The sequence below is a fragment of the Salminus brasiliensis genome, chromosome 3 (assembly GCF_030463535.1).
Source record: "Salminus brasiliensis chromosome 3, fSalBra1.hap2, whole genome shotgun sequence".
Taxonomy (NCBI): domain Eukaryota; kingdom Metazoa; phylum Chordata; class Actinopteri; order Characiformes; family Bryconidae; genus Salminus; species Salminus brasiliensis.
This window is the reverse complement of record NC_132880.1, coordinates 49741321-49759541: the sequence shown is the minus strand read 5'-3', so window position 1 is coordinate 49759541 and position 18221 is coordinate 49741321. Positions and strand designations below refer to the sequence as shown.

At 44.7% G+C, this 18221-nt stretch overlaps 1 protein-coding gene across 1 annotated transcript in view; it reads left to right on the top strand.

Moving 5' to 3' along the window:
• Nucleotides 1-1481: 1481 nt before the first annotated feature.
• Nucleotides 1482-18221, top strand: part of kcnh8 (potassium voltage-gated channel, subfamily H (eag-related), member 8) — an 85263-nt gene continuing 68523 nt past the window's right edge. The window contains exon 1 of the mRNA XM_072676481.1: nt 1482-1738. Within this exon, the coding sequence (XP_072532582.1) occupies nt 1663-1738 (76 nt within the window). The 5' untranslated portion in view covers nt 1482-1662. The remainder of the gene's footprint in view (nt 1739-18221) is intronic.

Below are 18221 nucleotides of genomic sequence, written 5' to 3'. Positions count from 1 at the left end.
CCAGACGTGACGGCAGTCGCTCGGCAGTCGCTCCCCCAGTCACGGCTCAAGCTTTAACTCTCCAGGTTGCTCCAAATCAAAAAGAAGGCGGAGCCATAGTAGCCTTGTGATTGGTCAGGGGTGTGCTGATGTGAACCCTTGAAGTTTTAGGACCACCCAGAGGAAAGCAATACTAGTGAAATACAGCAGACATTTATCAGACTTCATATAACTAATACTGTGTACTTTTACACTGGGGGCCCTCAGGAGCCAGACTCACTTCATTAAAAAGGCTCCCAGGGGCCTTCAGTTTAGCATATGTGCCTCTGTACATGTAGCTGCTGTGATCTGTTAGTCTGTTAGATTTTGTGCTTTAACCATTAAACACTGTTATAACTAATAGCGTGATCCTTTCCCAGCAGTAAGATACACTATACGGACAAAAGTATTTGGACACCTGCTCCTTCACTGTTTCTTCTGAAATCAAGGCTTTTATAAAGAGCTGATTCTGCTTCTGTTGGAGTAACTGTCTCTACTGTCCAGAGAAGAAGACATTCTACCAGATTTTGCAGGAGGAGCATTGCTGTGAGGATTTGATTGCAAATGCCACATGCTTTGTCATTATGGAGCGCTTGCCTTAATCAATGAATCAATGAATCAATCAGTCAATCAGTCTCAGCTGCGTGAGAAATACACTTTCTGCATGCTGTTAGGAGGGAACACACGAAGGGTTCTATACAGGAGGGTTATTTCACTATTAGTGATGGTGGAACCCTTTTGGGTGCTATGTAGAACCATTGTAAACAGGTTCTAGGTTATAGAACCATGTTATGGCTGTATATGGAGCCACTGTCTTTACAAAAGAACATTTGGAGAACCCAATGTTTTAAGAGTGTACCTATGCAATCTGTTATGTTGGAGCATAGCTGTGAGGATTTGATTGCTTTCAGCGATGAAAATGAGGTCAGGATGTTGGAGGTCAGGATGTCACCACCCCAGCTCATCCTCGGCTCTCCAGCACCTCATCCCAACAGTGCCATCCAACATTCCAGAGAACCCAGGTCCTCCACTGTTCCACAGCTCAATGCTGGGGGGCTTTATGCCCCTCTACTAGCCCACGCCTGGCATTAGGCAGCATGGTGCCCAGCATGGTGCCTATAGGTTAATCTGTGGGTCCTATTCTATTGGCAGTACTTCTTCTCTACAGGGTCTAGACAAGCTGTGTGTGTGTGTGTGTGTGTGTGTGTGTGTGTGTGCATTTGCACATCTGTGCATCAACATCTGGGTGTTGTTTCCGTGTGACATCACAGTTTTTCCTCCAGGGGTACTGTCAGTACACCATCATCATCATCATCATCATCAATAGTGTGTGTGTGTGTGTGTGTATAGGGTGGTCAGGCTGTGCTGTGTAAGGGTGTGTGTAGCAGAGTAAGGAAGGTGTGTAAAGCGCGGACCGTCACGAGACTGAGTGCTGAGTGAGCCCTCGCGCTCAGTCACAGAGCCGCCGCTCACCTGATGTGCACCCGCAGGCGCGCGCGCCTCTCATTCAGCTGCTGCTCGCTCGCGCGCTCGAGACGGACACAGCCCTGCCGGCGCCGCGCGCCTCTCCCCCGGACTACCTGCAGCCTGGGCTCCGCTGCGCCTCCGGAACTTTGATGGGGACTTCGACCACCGCGCGCGACAATGCCGGTGATGAAGGGACTGCTCGCGCCTCAGAACACGTTTCTGGACACCATAGCCACGCGCTTTGACGGCACACGTGAGTCATTACGGCGCGTTCTTCTTAATCAGTCAATCAATTAATCAATTAATGAATGTCCGCGTGAGGCAGAAACTTTCTGCATGCTGTTGGGAGTAGAGGAAATACACAAAGGGTTCTATATAGCACTGAAACAAGGGTTCTCTGACCCTCAACGATGGTGGAACCCTTTGGGGGCTATGTAGAACCATTATAAACAGGTTCTAGGTTATAGAACCAGCCGATTCACCAGGCAAAACACCAGTTAAGCATCCTGATGGTTTGTTGAGGTGTCATGGATGTATATGGAGCCATTGTCTTTACAGAGGAACCCTTGGAGAACCCAAGTGTATCTATGCTACCTATATAAACACGTGAAGCTGGATTTACAGCCTATTAGAGTGATCCAAAAACTGCTGGGCGTTTTGCAATTTCTTTCGTTTTTTGGACTGAAATAGATCACGTACAGAACCTCAGGCTGCTGAAGGTCCCGGCTTTTGGAAGCAGGTTCTGCTCAAGCTCAAGGCTTTGAAGATCTAGCTCTCAGAATAAAGCATAAAGAGAGGGAATTTTGCTTGGTCAGCACCACGGACAGCACCACTGCACAATGGGGTTTCCCTTCATGCTCTGTTCCGGACAGTTCAAGGGTGTCAAAGTCAGGTCCTAGAGGACCACAAGCCTGCGGAGATGAATGATGCTTCCAGTCCTCCAACAATACATAGAGCTCATGAGCTGGTGAGCTGAATCACGGGGTGCTCTGGGGTTGGGTTTGAGGCTGACTGTGCTGGTGTCAGAAGGTTAGGTTGGAGTTGGACTTAGTTTGGCTGCATAGTTCAAGAAATAATTGAATCTTGGTCTGTACGTATCAGGTTCTGTAAGGGACAAAAAAGGTTCTAGGAATGCTTTTTTGTCAAAGTCAGGTCCTGGAGAACCACAGCTCTGCAGAGCCCTCATCAACACACTGAGCTCATGGGTTGATGAGCTGAATCAGGATTATTATGACTGAGATGGTTAGAAACTAGTTCTGCTATCCTGTAGTTGGAGCAGAGGTTCAGGAGAGAGGGCACGGCACAATTGTGCTCTCTTGGATTCTGCCTGGTGATGGCAAAGCAGGATGGGAATCGGACTCGCGACCCCCCGGGTCATAGTATTCAGCTATTTTAATTTGCACCCATTGCTGACACAGATGTGCAAATTTACACACATAGCTTGTCTAGTCCTTGTAGCAAGGTACCGCCAATAGAATAGGACTCTCTAACATGAGCCTATTGGCACCATGCTGCCTAATGCCAGTCATGGGCTAGAGGGGTATAAAGGCCCCCCAGCATCAGTATTCTCTAGTGGGATGGTGATCATCCTAAAAGATCAACATCCTGACCTTACTATTCATCATTCTTGACGCTGAATGCAATCAAACCTTCACAGCAATATTCCAAATTCTAGCCTTCATTCCTGGACAATAGAGACAGTGACTCCAACTAAAGCAGGATCAACCTTTTTTTTAACACCTTTGATTTCAGAAGAAACAATCCATTAGCAGGTGTCCAAATACTTTTGTCAATTTAGTGTAGCTCTCAAAAAGGGGGTTCACTGACTCACAGATGTTCAGGAGCTACTCCTGAGGACCTTATTAACCCTATAGCATGGCAGTACGGTGGGTCAGAGTCACCATCCACACATAATTCAATGAAGAACCTGTAAATATTTAGAACCTTCACATATTCAGATTCTCACATCTCAATTACAAAAGCCTCCATCAGAGAACAAACCACTTAAATGCTCTTTAGGAAACCAGAGGAGGTTCCTTTGAAGTGTGCTGCACTTCAAAAGGGTTCTAATGACTATAGACAAAAGGTTTGTTGACTTGTAACAATAAGTGGAACCCTTATTGTCAAATTGAGGTTCTGGAGAACCAAAACCTTGCGGAGATGATTGCTTTCAGTCGTCAGGTGTGTCAGAATCAGGAGTGTTGAATAAGAAACAAAGCCAGGCTCTTCAGCGCTCTGGATGTGATTCCTGTAGTTGGAGCAGATGTTCAGGAGGTTCTCAGTGAAGACCTAAATATGAGTATAATCAGGGATATCACGTGTAAACTTTCCTCTCTGTACAGAGACCAACATCGATCACATTTAATTGGTTGGCTCAGAGTCAGGTGGGATTTCATCTCGAAGTGCATCTTCGGTCGCTTGTCAAATGAGCCCGCCTTGCTCAGCATCCCCTGGAGTGAAGAAGCTTAACTAATTACAGGCATGAAGCTGGTGGTCCTACTTTCAGCTGGAGCGGTTAGTGAGGCTTTGGGGTGAGTAGGGGGTTGAGACAATGCACTGAAACATTGTGAGACCACAATGAGAGAGAAAAAAGAGAAGAACTGGCCAAAAAACCCCAACAAAAACACCATCAATCAGTCGGGTTCTGCACCAGACTCCTCCCACCTCTCATTAAACATATCCGATTTTCCTCAGGATACAATTAGAACATTGAAGAATGAACCCAGTTTAGTGAATCATCTTGAATCAAGATCTGAGAGCCTGTTCACGTCTGGAATTACCAGGGTTTTGGTGATTGGATCTCAGTGGAAAGCTAATGAAAAGACGCATTGTCATCGGATTACGATCGGAATACTTAAACCACATTCGGAGGTAATCAGAGACGGATCTTGCCCAGATTTACCATTTCAAAGCCGATGTTTATCAGTCTTTATTTATCCAAATACAGAATCTACTACGAGTTACTTGGTATCAGCAGAGTGTTTTGTGGAGCCCCACAGGGTTCTATTCTAGGGTCTATGAAACTGATAATTGTAAAAGTAATGCACTCATGTAAGTGGGTCTAGATCAGTGTCAAAAAGGAATCCCTTATAGTTGTGAGTCAGTGAACCCCTTTTTGAGAGCTACACTAAATGGACAAAAGTATTTGGACACTTGCTCATGGATTGTTTCTTCAGAAATCAAAGGTTGATACTGCTTTTGTTGGAGTCACTGTCTCTACTGTCCAGGAACGAAGGCTAGAATGGTAGAATTTGAGAAATTTGAGAATTTGAACCCATGTGGGTTCTGCCAGTTAACTCTTATGCTATAGGAGGCTAAGGACTTAGAACATGTTTCCTCCAATACATGTGAAGCCAGCCACCGCCTATTTTCCAACTGCCACCAATGCGGCATTGCTGGGCAGCCGACCCACTCTGAGAAAGTGCCGGGTCCCCAGCTCCACCTCACTAGCTGGCCAGCATCACATCAGAGTCACATACCCACCCACAGAGAGGGCACGGCCAATTGTGCTCTCTTGGATTCCGCCTGGTGATGGAAAAGCAGTATGGGACTCGAACTTGCAACCCCCCAGGTCATAGTATTCAGCTATTTTAAGTTGCACCCATTGCTGACACAGATGTGCAAATGTACATGTACACACACACGGCTTGTCTAGTCCTTGTAGCAAGGTACTGCCAATAGAATAGGACTCTCTGGAGCAGATCACTAACATGAGCCTATTGGCACCATGCTGCCTAATGCCAGTCGTGGGCTAGAGGGGTATAAAGGCCCCCCAGCATCAGTGTTCTCTAGTGGGATGGCGATCATCCTAAAAGATCAACATCCTGACCTTACTATTCATCATTCTTGATGCTAAATACAATCAAACCTTCACAGCAATATTCCAAATTCTACCATTCTAGCCTTCGTTCCTGGACAATAGAGACAGTGACTCCAACAAAAGCAGGATCAACTTAAAAAAAAAAAAACTTTGATTTTGGAAGAAACAATGCTTAAGCAGGTGTCCAAATACTTTTGTCCATTTAGTGTAGCAAAGGGGTTCACTGACTCTGACGACTATAGTGGATCCCTTTTTGATACTGTATAGAGCTATTCTGAAAAGAACCAAGTAGCATTTCAACTGGCCCAACAGTAACTCCTCCTTTTGCAAGAAGGTTCCTCAATGGCCTCGGCCCAAAGAACCCAGAGAACCATAGCCATAGTGTAGCCTGCTGTGTATGAACACCAGCGCACTCCCTTCTAAAACCTTGGTTCAGTGTAAAACGCGCTGGTTTGAGCCACGGAGCTTCGTGAATCTAAATATAACACTAATGGAACACTCTCACCACAAGGGTTCTCCTGGAGAGCTGCAGCGTCCTGAGGGCTGTGAAGTTTGCACAGTACCCAGCTGGGGCAGCCTTCCTGTGGGACATCTATTTGTCCTTGGGGTTCTGAGGGTGAAATGGCAGAGAATGGTACCAGATTGTATCCGTCACGTGGCAGACAACATCAGCGCTTCTAAATATCAACCTTACGGGGATTGCAGAGAACTGGTCTCAGGGAACAAGGGCTATATGTGGAAAGGGTCCATATAGGTACCTGTGTGTCCCATTGGGAACTGGCCCAGATATGAAGGCTGAGAGGAAACCATTCCCGCGACGGTTACGAGGCATTACTACCGTTTACTGCTATCCAGTCACGACGCAGGAGCTCTGATCGTGCAGGTAGCTGTCAGTGGTGGCATATGGAGGTAATTACACTAGAGTGTTTGTCTGGAACAGGTAGAGAAAGAGAGAGAGAAATTAACCGTCGTTTTAGGAGAGCGGAGCTTAACAGGAAGATTTTCCGGTAATGGTTCATTTAGCGCAATTATAAGCAGAGCGGATGACACCTCGGGCAGGAAACGCTTGCATTTCAGACAGCTCGCTCTCGCGCTATCACAGAACCCCAAACCCACACTCCTACTTCAGATCTGGAGCTTTTCTTACGGCCTACAGCACCTTGTCTGTTGGTCTCCGAGGGTAGTTCAGTGGGCCACGCTGTTAACAGTATAAGATCCTTGAGGAACATTTGGAGGTTCTTGACTTGGAAACTCTGGAGGTGTACAGTACACTCTTAAGGTGCTTAGAAAAGGCTTAGGAAGGCTTGAAGGTTCCTCAAAGCATCTTAAGAGGTTCCTCCACAGTTTCAAACTGAAGAACGCCCCCTATGCTCCTACCAAGTCTCTAAATAGTACTTGAATTGGATGCATGGACCAAGGAAGAACCTCAAGAAACTCAAGGAACAATCTACTGAAACGTTCTTTAAGGAACCAGAGCTGGTTTCTTTGAATCGTAAACCTGGTCCAGTGAATCGGATCAGATGATTATATTCTGAGAGTATCGTTACACCCCTGGGTTGAGATCTACACTCTATACCAAAAAGGGTTCTATACAGAACAGCGTTTGACAGCGTAAAAATAGTGGAACTATTCTTTAGAAAAGGATTTCAAAAGATTATTTGATATATATATATATATATATATATATATATATTTATATATATATATATATATATATATATATATATATATATATATATATATATGTACACTGTATGTCCAAAAGTTTCTGGACATCCCTTCAAATTAATGCATTCACCTACTTTAAGTTGCACCCATTGCTGACACAGAGGTGCAAATGCACACACACAGCTTGTCTAGTCCCTGTAAATGACTCTCTGGAGCAAATATTGGCATCATACCTAACACCAGGCGTAGGCTAGAGGGCTATAAAGCCCCCCAGCATTGAGCTGTTGAGCTGTGGATGGTGGTGCTCAATCCAGTACTGCGATGTTCAGATGAGGGGGGGTGGTGATCATCCACCATCCTGACCTCACTAATGCACTTGTGGCTGAATGCAACCAAATCCTCACAACAAAGCTCCTCCAAAATCCCTGTAGAGACAGTAAAAGCCAGCAGTGACTCCAGCAAAAGCAGAATAAACTATTTTTTACTTTTGATTTCAAAAGATAAGAAGGTGTCCCAATACTTTTGTCCATTCATATATATAAAAGAATTGACTAGGAATTGCCTAAGGAGCCTTTACTAATGAACCTAGTAAAGGTTCTATACCTGTCCTAGAACCACATTTTAAAATAGCTTCAGATGAAGTAGATGTTCCGGCTGGTCTATCTGGTGGTCACCTCAGTGTACAGTTACGACGTTAAGGTGTGGATAAACAGCAGATCTGTGTTTGTAGGAACATCTGCTGTGTGTTCTCATCTGAAACTGCCGTGCAGAGACTTCAGCGTGCTGTTCTACCTGAGGAGGCCAAAACAGTGAACTTCTCACAGCTCTCAGACAGCTCATCAGTCACCATTAGAGAGAGAAAGAGAGAGAGAGGCTGTTTAATGGAGGTAAAATAAGGAGGGAGATGGGGAGAGAGAGAGAGATGGGGGAGGAGAACATGTGGAGTGGGGGAATGATAGGCTGGCTCCTCAGCTTCCACACTTCCATCCATTCAGTGCTGAAATTGTTTCAAATCAGCCACTTTTGATTCTTTATGGGCAAGGAACCTCAGTTCACTGGTCTGTGTAACACTGAGAACTGTATTTACATGCATCAAGACAGGACAAAAGTATTGGGACACCTGCTTATCCATTGTTTCTTCCGAAATCAAGGGTATTAAAAAGAGTTGACCCTGCTTTTGTTGGAGTTCCAGAGAAGACAGGAAGACTTTCTACTAGATTTTGGAGGTGCATTGCTGTGAGAATTTGATTGCATCCAAAAGTACTGGATGGAGCTCCACCATCCATCATTCCATAGAGCACAGTTCTTCCACTGCTTCACAGTTCAATGCTGCTGGGGGGCTTTATACCCCTCTATGTACCCCTCATGGTGCAAATAGGTTCATGTTTATTTATCTGCTCCAGAGAGTCCTATAAGTCCTATTCTTTTGCCAGTGCTTCTCGACAGGGACTGGTCAAGCCGTATGTGTATGCAATTCTACATCCGTGTCAATAATGGGTGAAGCTGAATGAATTCATTAGAAAGGGTGTCCACAAACCTTTGGACACATGGTACAAATCCATCTATGAAATCTTGCCTCAGAAGAACACAGTGTCTGTTCCTCTCCTGCTCTCTCAGAGTCTCCCGATGGCCACTGTGGGTTTTTTATTCAGCCCCAAGAGGGCTCCCTGTCTCCCCAGAGACAGAGCCGAATACAGATGGATCTCTCTCTCTCCCTCTCAGCCTCTCTCGGCCTCTCGCACTCACTGACAGGGATCCAGAAAAAGGAAAGACATTCAGAATTTCAGAGTCCACCATCTATACTGTATCCTGATTAACCCTTTAGTGCCCAGATGGTCCCATGTGTCACTCTTTGGGGCATGTGTGAATCTTCCATTGGGGCAAATTTAGATTGTGCTCTGTTTAACGGATGAGATCATTGAGGAGCTTCGGTTTGAAGGAGGTTCTTTGGTTTGAAACTGTGGGAGAACCTTTGACAAGACAAGACAACCATGTTCACCATTAGTGGTGAAGGGCCTTGCTCAGGGGCTCAACAGTGGCAGCTTGCCGAGCCCGGGTATCGAACCCACAACCCTGCCGTCAGTAGCCCTGGTGCTCTAACCTTCGAGGAAAATCTTCTTGAATGTTCCTCAGAGCACCTTAGGAATATAATACTATGATATAATAAATATGTTGCCCAGCCCTGACCCAAACAGGCTGACCGCTCAGTATGACTCTCAGCTGTACAGCAACTTCAGCTAGGCCTGCTAACCTTTTAAGGGGTTCTTTATGGCAGGCGAAGTTGTTGTAAAGTGGTGGAATAAATGATCCCGAATCTCCGCTCACACCAGACAACGATCCTGCCACCCCGCGATCTCAAGCCAGGCCGTGAGAACCAACCGAGGACGCTCCTAATGGCCCTATTTTAGCCGCCTCTAGTAATAGCTGAATTCTAAAGCGGCTGCTGATTGATAGCATCTGTATTGTAGAGGTCAACCGGCCGTCTCGGCACCGAGCACTCTCAGCTCGGAGAAGTCAACAACGTCGGCGGTCATTATGCAGCAGAGTGGCCATTTCAATAATTCAGCCTAATAGAATTCGGGTGTGGAGAGCGGCTAACGCAGCGAGAGTACACTTCACACTGTAACCCACATAGTCAGGGAAATGACCACAGAGACGAAGACAAGGTGCTAGGATAAGGTATGATCTTCTCCTTAAGAGTGCTTTACCCATTCGACCATATTACACATCGATACACACACACAGCATACACACAGACACACACACAGCATACACACAGACACACACACACTGCAGGCATGTCCCATTAGAATAGAAATCTCCCGAATCTTTTCTGGCCCCCTATCTGACACGCTTGTTTCCCCCCAGCCAGTTGTTCCCTCCCTATTCTACCCCGCTCCCTCACCCCCACCACCACCACCCGCTTCATCCCCTCTCTCCTTGTGCTCCTGCTCCCCTCACTAATCATACAGGCTCTTTAAATAGCTCTCAGGTGTTACAGTTTGGGACATGAGCAGGGTGTGTGTGTGTGTGTGTGTGTGTGTGTGTGTGTGTGTGTATCTGTGTGTAGGGACATGAAAACAATCTGGGACAGCAGTGTGCCCACCTCCCTTTCTCCTCTTTCTACTCCCCATTAGCTTCTCCCACAATGCCTCTGTTTTACACACTAGTCTATTTATTGTGATGGTTTATGCTAATTAATATTTTATTATGTAATATTTAGTTTTGACCATAAACAGTAAAACGAACGGATCATAAACTAATGCAGAGGCAAATTTATATAAACACAATTAATGCAATTATAACCCTGGAAAATGTCAGCATAATAAAATTGTAATTATGTGGCTTTCCAATAAATCTGCGAAAACCTTTCTTTTCAGAGTTTATATCGAGGGTAGAAACTACCCCCACCATGTCCATATTATTCAAATATCTCTCATGATGGTGTAATTTGAAGCAAAGCAACTCATATTGAGAGTTAAGCAGGCTAAGATATAGCCTCCAAACATGGTGGAGGTAGTTTCCCCAAAAAACTCAGAGTAAGAGCTAGCCAGGCTAAAGTACAGCCTTCAAACATAGTGGAGGTAGTTTCACCAATAACTTGCAGTGAAAGCTAGCCAGGATAATGTAAAGCTTCCAAACATGGTGAAGGTTGTTTTATCAACAGCCCACAGTGAGAGCTAGCCAGGCTAAAGTACAGCTTCCAAACATGGTGGAGGTAGTTTCATCAATAACTCGCAGTGAGATCTAGCCGGGATGAGGTAAAGTTTCCAAACATGGTGGAGGTAGTTTCCACAACAACTCACAGTGAGAGCTAGCCAGGCTAAAGTACAGCTTCCAAGCATGGTGGAGGTAGTTTCACCAATGACTCGCAGTGAGAGCTAGTCGAGATAAGGTAAAACTTCCAAACATGGTGGAGGTTGTTTTATCAACAGCCCACAGTGAGAGCTAGCCAGGCTAAAGTACAGCCTTTAAACATGGTGGAGGTAGTTTCCACAACAACTTACCGTGAGAGCTAGCCAGGCTAAAGTACAGCTTCCAAACATGGTGGAGGTAGTTTCATCAATAACTCGCAGTGAGATCTAGCCGGGATGAGGTAAAGTTTCCAAACATGGTGGAGGTAGTTTCCACAACAACTCACAGTGAGAGCTAGCCAGGCTAAAGAACAGCTTCCAAACATGGTGGAGGTAGTTTCACCAATGACTCGCAGTGAGAGCTAGTCGAGATAAGGTAAAACTTCCAAACATGGTGGAGGTTGTTTTATCAACAGCCCACAGTGAGAGCTAGCCAGGCTAAAGTACAGCCTTTAAACATGGTGGAGGTAGTTTCCACAACAACTTACTGTGAGAGCTAGCCAGGCTAAAGTACAGTCTTCAAACATGGTGGAGGTAGTTTCACCAATAACTCGCAGTGAGATCTAGCCGGGCTAAATTACAGCCTTTAAACATGGTGGAGGTAGTTTCCACAACAACTTACCGTGAGAGCTAGCCAGGCTAAAGTACAGTCTTCAAACATGGTGGAGGTAGTTTCACCAAAAAACTCACAGTGAGAGCTAGCCAGGCTAAAGTATAGCTTACAAACATGGTGGAGGTAGTTTTACTAGATTGTATTCACAGATTCATCAAAAAATATATATACTGTTAAGGTTTACTATATGGACAAAATTATTGGGACACCTACTCATTCATGTAAGGGTACTCAAAAAGAGTAACTGTCTATAGTATCCAGGCAAGGCTTTCTACTTTCTACTAATTCTTAAAAAATTGCTGTGAGGATTAGATTGCATTCAGTGACAAGGGCATTCGTGAGGTCAAGATGTTGGATGAGCACCACCCCACCTCACCACCCAACTCCCCAACTCATCCCAAAGGTACTGGATGAAGCACCATTCGTCATTCCAGAGAACACAGCTCTTCCACTGCTTTACAGCTCCTCAATGCTGGGGGGCTTTATACCCCTCTACTAGCCCACGCTAGGCTCATGTTGTTTATCTGCTCCAGAGAGTCCTATTCTATTGGCAGTACCTCTCTACAGGGACTAGACAAGCTGTGTGTGTATGTCTGTTTGCTGCTGCACATCTGAGTCAGCAATGGGTGCAACTGAAAGTAGCTAAATGCATTCATTAGAAGGGGTGTCCACAAACATTTGGACATGTAGCATATCTCCAAGTGTTGCTACGTTGAAGGTGTGGAGTGTAGCAGATGCTGGGAATTCCTCAGTTGTAAGCAGTGTTCGAGGGTCTCTGTGTAAAGCTGGTCTCTCCGGATAGACTGTAAGCCTGATTTCATTTCCCACTCCACCCCGTCACGGAGAGTACTCCAGCGATGTCTAACGTGTTCAGCTTGATGTTATTAGGTTACCCAACCAATTTCCTGCATTTCATCCCTGCTGCTGTGTTCAGTCAAAGTGTCAGGCAGTAGATTAATAACCTGAGCACTGTAATTGAGTACAGTGGCGCGGCCGTGTCGTACGTCTCGCGTGTCTCTCTGAGGACTGAGCTCGGCCCTGAATCTCCTCACAGATGGAGAAAACACGCTGAATCCGTGTAGCCTCATTTACAAAAGCCTCTCAGACCGAGAGGAGAATAGCGTTCACAGCTGAACTACTTTCCACAGCCCTGCTCTGCTCGGTTCTGCCCGGTTCTGCCCCGTCAGCAGAAGCGCGAGTTCAGAGTTTTCAGAGACGGGAGGAAGAGCGAGTGAAAGGAGCAGAATACTGAGAGAGTAAGAGGCAGGGGGAGAGAAAGGGCAAAAGAGAGGGAGATGGGGGCCTTGAGTGAGGAGGGAGAGCAAGTGTGTGTGTTTGTTTTCATACACTTTCAGGACTGAAATCTAGAAATGCTGTTGGCGAAAGTAATTTGTTCTCATTTAATTGAATTAATTTTAATGTAATTAAACCTTGACAACTCAAGTCAAGTCAAGTGGGCTTTTATTGTCATTTCAGCTACAAACAGAGAACACAGTGAAACGAAACAACGCTCCTCCAGGACCATGGTGCAACATAGACACAGTGCATACAGAACACAAGTGCAGACAGACAACACAACACAGTACAGACAGAGAATAATAAATAATTTAGGGGTAGTGTGCAAATTCTGCAATGTGTAATAAATATTGAGTCCAGTGAGGTAATAAAGTTACTAGTGCAAAATGCTTCCCATATTGTCTGGGTTCAGTTTCTGGAGTTCTGGAGTCTGATGGCTTGGGGGAAGAAGCTATTGCAGAGTCTAGTTGTGTTGGACCGGATGCTGTGGTACCTTCTTCCTGATGGCAGGGGGGAGAACGGTCTGTGTGAAGGGTGGGTGGAGTCATCCACAATGCTGGCTGCTTTGCGGATGTAGTGGGCAGTGTAAATGTCCATGACGGAGGGGAGAGAGACTGCGATGATCCTCTCAGTTGACCTCGGTATCATTATACAAATACAGTACATTGTGCATTACATGACCTTTTCATTTACCCTTTTTTTTAACCTTTTTAAGGCAGACCTGACCAAGACGGCACACCATTTACAGTTACAGGGGTCGTATAATCATGCATAACAAAAGGATATCAGACAATTGCCATATAATAACTGATTGCGTGCTTCTGTTGTAGAGTTCTTTAGCAGTAAAAAAGCTTTAAACTCAAATAAGGAGGCAAAATCATGAAGCTGTAATTTGCTCTGAAGGTTATTCCATGGATACAGTACAAAATAGGAGAATGATTTTCTACCCGATTCTAAATGAATCTTAGGTATTTTATAAAGAAGCCCTGTAGAAGAGCAGAAACCCTCAGCTCTGACTCTCTCAAAGATGTTGTAGTATATCCAGCCAGCCATCCATGCATCAATTAATGTTCTCAGAGTACATTGAGTGTGACCTTCATTTGCAATGTAGCCATATGTACACACAAAACATATATACATATAATAAATAATAAGATAATAATTATAATACAAATTTAGATTTGAGCAAACAAATCATTAAAATGAAAAAAAAAATAACACATGATAATTCAAATAGAGGACAAGTTATAAAAACACACAAATAATATATAAAGAAAATATAAAGAACGAATCAATCCAATAATATATATGCAGACGTGTCCAAAAGTTTGTGGACACCCCTTCTGAATGAATGCATTTGGCAGAATTGGCAGAATTTGACACAGCTTGTCTAGTCCCTGTAGAGAAGTACTGCCAATAGAATAGGACTCTCTGGAGCAGATCAATATCATGAACCTATTGGCAACATGCTGCCTAATAATGCCAGGCGTGGACGAGGGGTGGGCTTAAGGTCTCCACAGAACAGAATCCCAAAACTTCTGTGGCTTGTTTATCTGGTTCTGAGTGGTTCTGAGTGAGAGCTAGCCAGGCTAAAGCATAGCTTACAAACATGGTGGAGGTAGTTTCACATACTGTTACTGTAACTAAGTTCATTATTTGAAAGATTTTATCCACAGATTTATCAAAAAGGTTTAGGTTTACTATATAGACAAAAGAATTGGGACACCTACTTATTCATTCAAGGGTACTTAAAAAGAGTAACTGTCTATAGTATCCAGGCAAGGCTTTCTAGTAACCTTTAAAGAATTGCTGTGAGGATTAGATTGCATTCAATGACAAGGGCATTCATGAGGTCAGGATGTTGGATGAGCGCCACCCCACCTTACCACCCAACTCCCATCCCAAAGGTACTGGATGAAGCACCATCCATCATTCCAGAGAACACAGCTCTTCCACTGCTCCACAGCTCCTCAATGCTGGGGGGGCTTTATACCCCTCTAGCCCACGCCTGGCATTATTAGGCAGCATGGAGCCAATAGGGTCATGATGTTGATCTGCTCCAGAGAGTCCTATTCTATTGGCAGTACTTCTTCTCTACAGGGACTAGAAAGCTGTGTGTGTATGTCTATTTGCACATCTGTGGCTTGTTTTTATGGTTCTGAGCAGACTGGAGCCGACTGCTCTTGTGCTTTTGGGTCAGTAGAGATGTACAGGCATGGAGGCCTTCAGTGTTTAGTATGCTCCTTACTATGCAAAGTGAAACCTCAGCGCCGGCTGCCATCAAATCTTGCTACAGGCCTTTTGCAGTCACTTGAGGGCGGCAGCTGGTGAAAGCTTCCTTCAGGTAGTGTAGCCAGTGAACTCTTGTGACCTCTGCTTCCAGCTCGACCTCTGGGAACATTCAGGGCCGTTGACCTCGTTCTGGATGTCAGTGATTTTTTCTTCTCTGGACTTTCTGGACAGCGCTCTTGATTTAGTCATATTTCTTAATGAAACCCTTGGGTAGTATCTTGTGGCCACGGCCTATTAAAAACAACCCCCAAAGCTCCACAAAGGTTCCTTAAAAAATGAAGGGTCAGCAATTTTGCTTCTGTTTACCAAAGTGAAGGTAAGAGCTGGGTTCAGGTGTAAATAGCATTGCATTAGGTATCTACAGTTACTCAGTCACTGGAAATACTGTAACTTATAGAGACAGGAATGCAAATGTGTATGAATGTGAGTGTGTGTGTGTGTGTGTGTGTGTGTGTGTGTGTGTTTAGGGGTGGGGGTGGTAGTATTTTGGGCAAAGCTATTCCCTGTACGCTGGGATGCTGTCTGGCGATGGATGTAAAAGGCGAGAGCTGGACAGCCGGCCTCACGGGAGAACCCCATCTCTTCATCTTTCTCTCTTTATCCCTCCATCTATTCAGCCCGGGTCATAACCTCCTGTCCTACAGCCCTACAGCGGCCCACAACCAGCTTGATGTGGCAGATAGCACCGGTTATGTTTGTCCATGTGGGTGGGTGTGTGTTTTTAAAAGGGATTTAAAAATACTGTCAGTGCATCTACACCCAACACTGCCAAACATTCCTGCACCATTCCTGAATCAAGAAAGGTGATTGGGCAAATCATGCTCTGCCTAGAAATTCACCATATGGACAAAGATTTTCTGAAATCAAGGGTATTAAAAAGAATCCAGAGAAGGAGACTTTCTACTAAACTTTGGAGGAGCATTGCTGTGAGGATTTGATTGCATTCAGTGACAAAAGCATTAGTGAGGTCAGGATGTTGGAGGGATGATCACCACCACCACCACCACCATCATTCCAGAGAACACAGTTCTTCCACTGCTCCACAGCTCAATGATAGGGGGCTTATACCCCTCTAGCCCACACCTTTGGGCTATAGCTGATCATCCAGCATCCTGACCTCACTAACGCTCTTGTCACTGAATGCAATTAAATTCTCACAGCAATGCTCTTCCAAAATCTATTAGAAAGCCTTCTTGTTCTCTGGACGGTAGAGACAGGAGAAACTCTTATTAATATCGATTTCAGAAGAAACAAGGAATGAGAAGGTGTCCCAATACTTTTGCCCATGTAGTAAAATAAATTGCAGGCTTTTTTCCTGGAAATCATAAAAGCTTACATTCAGAAGATTTAACACTCAAGCTTGAATGGATCAATATTTTTATTTTAATAAAGTCAGAATTGCTGAAAGCTGATAAACAGCTTTTTCTCCAACAAGTCAAACAAAGATAAAACCAGCGGTGGACAAAGAGCAGAGAGACCCTTTGTGAAATCTTACTTAAAAAGTAATGAAGACTCAATATGAAAAAAGCAAAAGTACTCTGAGTTTTTGAAGTCATGAATCTTTATCAGACCACACCATCAGCAGGTAACTCAGAGAGGGAACTCTGAGAACTTATACAATAAAACCATGTGAAAAAGTGGCAGAGAGGCATCTGTTTTCCTTTCAACGTCCGGAGAATTCGACCCTTCCTCTCCAGAGAGTCATTATCCAGGTGCTCGTTTAGTCTCTCCTTACTTTAAGACTTGACCACTGCAACTCTCTTCTGGCTGGTCTCCCCTTGCGCACCATCAGGCCCCTGCAGCTTGTCCAGAATGCAGCGGCACAAGTCGTCTTCAACGTTTCTAAGTTCAGCCATGTTCAGCTTCTCCACTGCTGCGTTCTCTCTTCACTGGCTTCCTGTAGCTGCTGCCCAGGTCATCAGATTCAGACCCCTGACTCGAGCCGCCATCCTTTAAGATCCACGGAAGACTAGCATCCAGACTTTTTTCTGTCCTGCATCGAAGTGGTGGAACGAGCTTCCCCTGGGTGTCCGAACAGCAGAGTCCAACGGTCACTGTCCTCAAACCCAGACTGAAGACCCTCCTCTTCTGAGAGGACTCAGTGTGCAGAGTGTAGAATGTGTGGAGGACTGGGTCTCCAGACTGACTTCTGTATTTAGTAGAGTCTCAGATTAGAGGATCTTCTGGATTCTAGTCTATATAAACTAGATACGGGTATTTTCTGAGTAAACAGTGAAGAGCTTTAGTAAGTCTCTCTGGAGAAGAATGTCTGCTAAATGCCTTTAATGTAAATGATATGTAAATCTGTTCACAGCTGTAGTGATGATCTGGGCAGTAGACCAGGTTAGCAGCTCCAGGAGCCGTCCAACTCAAACCTGCAGAGTAAACCTGATAGTTGGGTCAGATAGCTCAGGTAAATAAATAAATAAATAAATAAATAAATAAATAAATTTGGGATATTTCAAAGTAACTGTGTGTTAATCCTGATGGAGTCCAGTGCTCAGGTTCTGGTTCAGGTTCAGGTTCCACCTCACGACCAATGCAACCCATGTGAAGCGTTTTCCTGCAACTTAAAGTTGCAGTAGACTGTAGAGTTCTCAGGAGCAGGTGTAGATGATTTAGCCCACGACATTATTAGTAATCTTTTGATCAGTGTGAAGTTGGAGGCCTACGTTCAGAACACTGTGATCTCTCAGCAGTGTAATAACACTGACAGGATAATTACTAAAGCCTACAGATCCCAGTCAAAGACCGAGGAGCTTCACCACATACCCTGGAGCTCATTTCAGGAGTTTCATTGCTAAAACCACCTTCCACACTGTCTAATCCACATTGGGCCTGGGCAATAGGGTGATGTAACTGGATGTCAGGGATGAGTGACAAATAACTTAAAGATGATGATAAAGAAGACTAATAGAGAATATTTCTTACAGTTTGATAACATGATATTTGATCCCCTTTTGCTGGTAAAACAGTGGGGTATTATGGAGCATTAATAAACCATTGATGATCTAAAGTGATGAGCTATTATCTATAGTTTAATTCCAGAGCTCATCCACCCTAACACTGATTTTGGTAATCTGTAAAGCATATGGCTTTGCAACTCTCTGCTCAGTACAGCAGTCTATTCTCCCTCCAGCACTTTTGGTTCCACAAAGAACCAATTTTGTAATAGAGATGTGACCTATACACT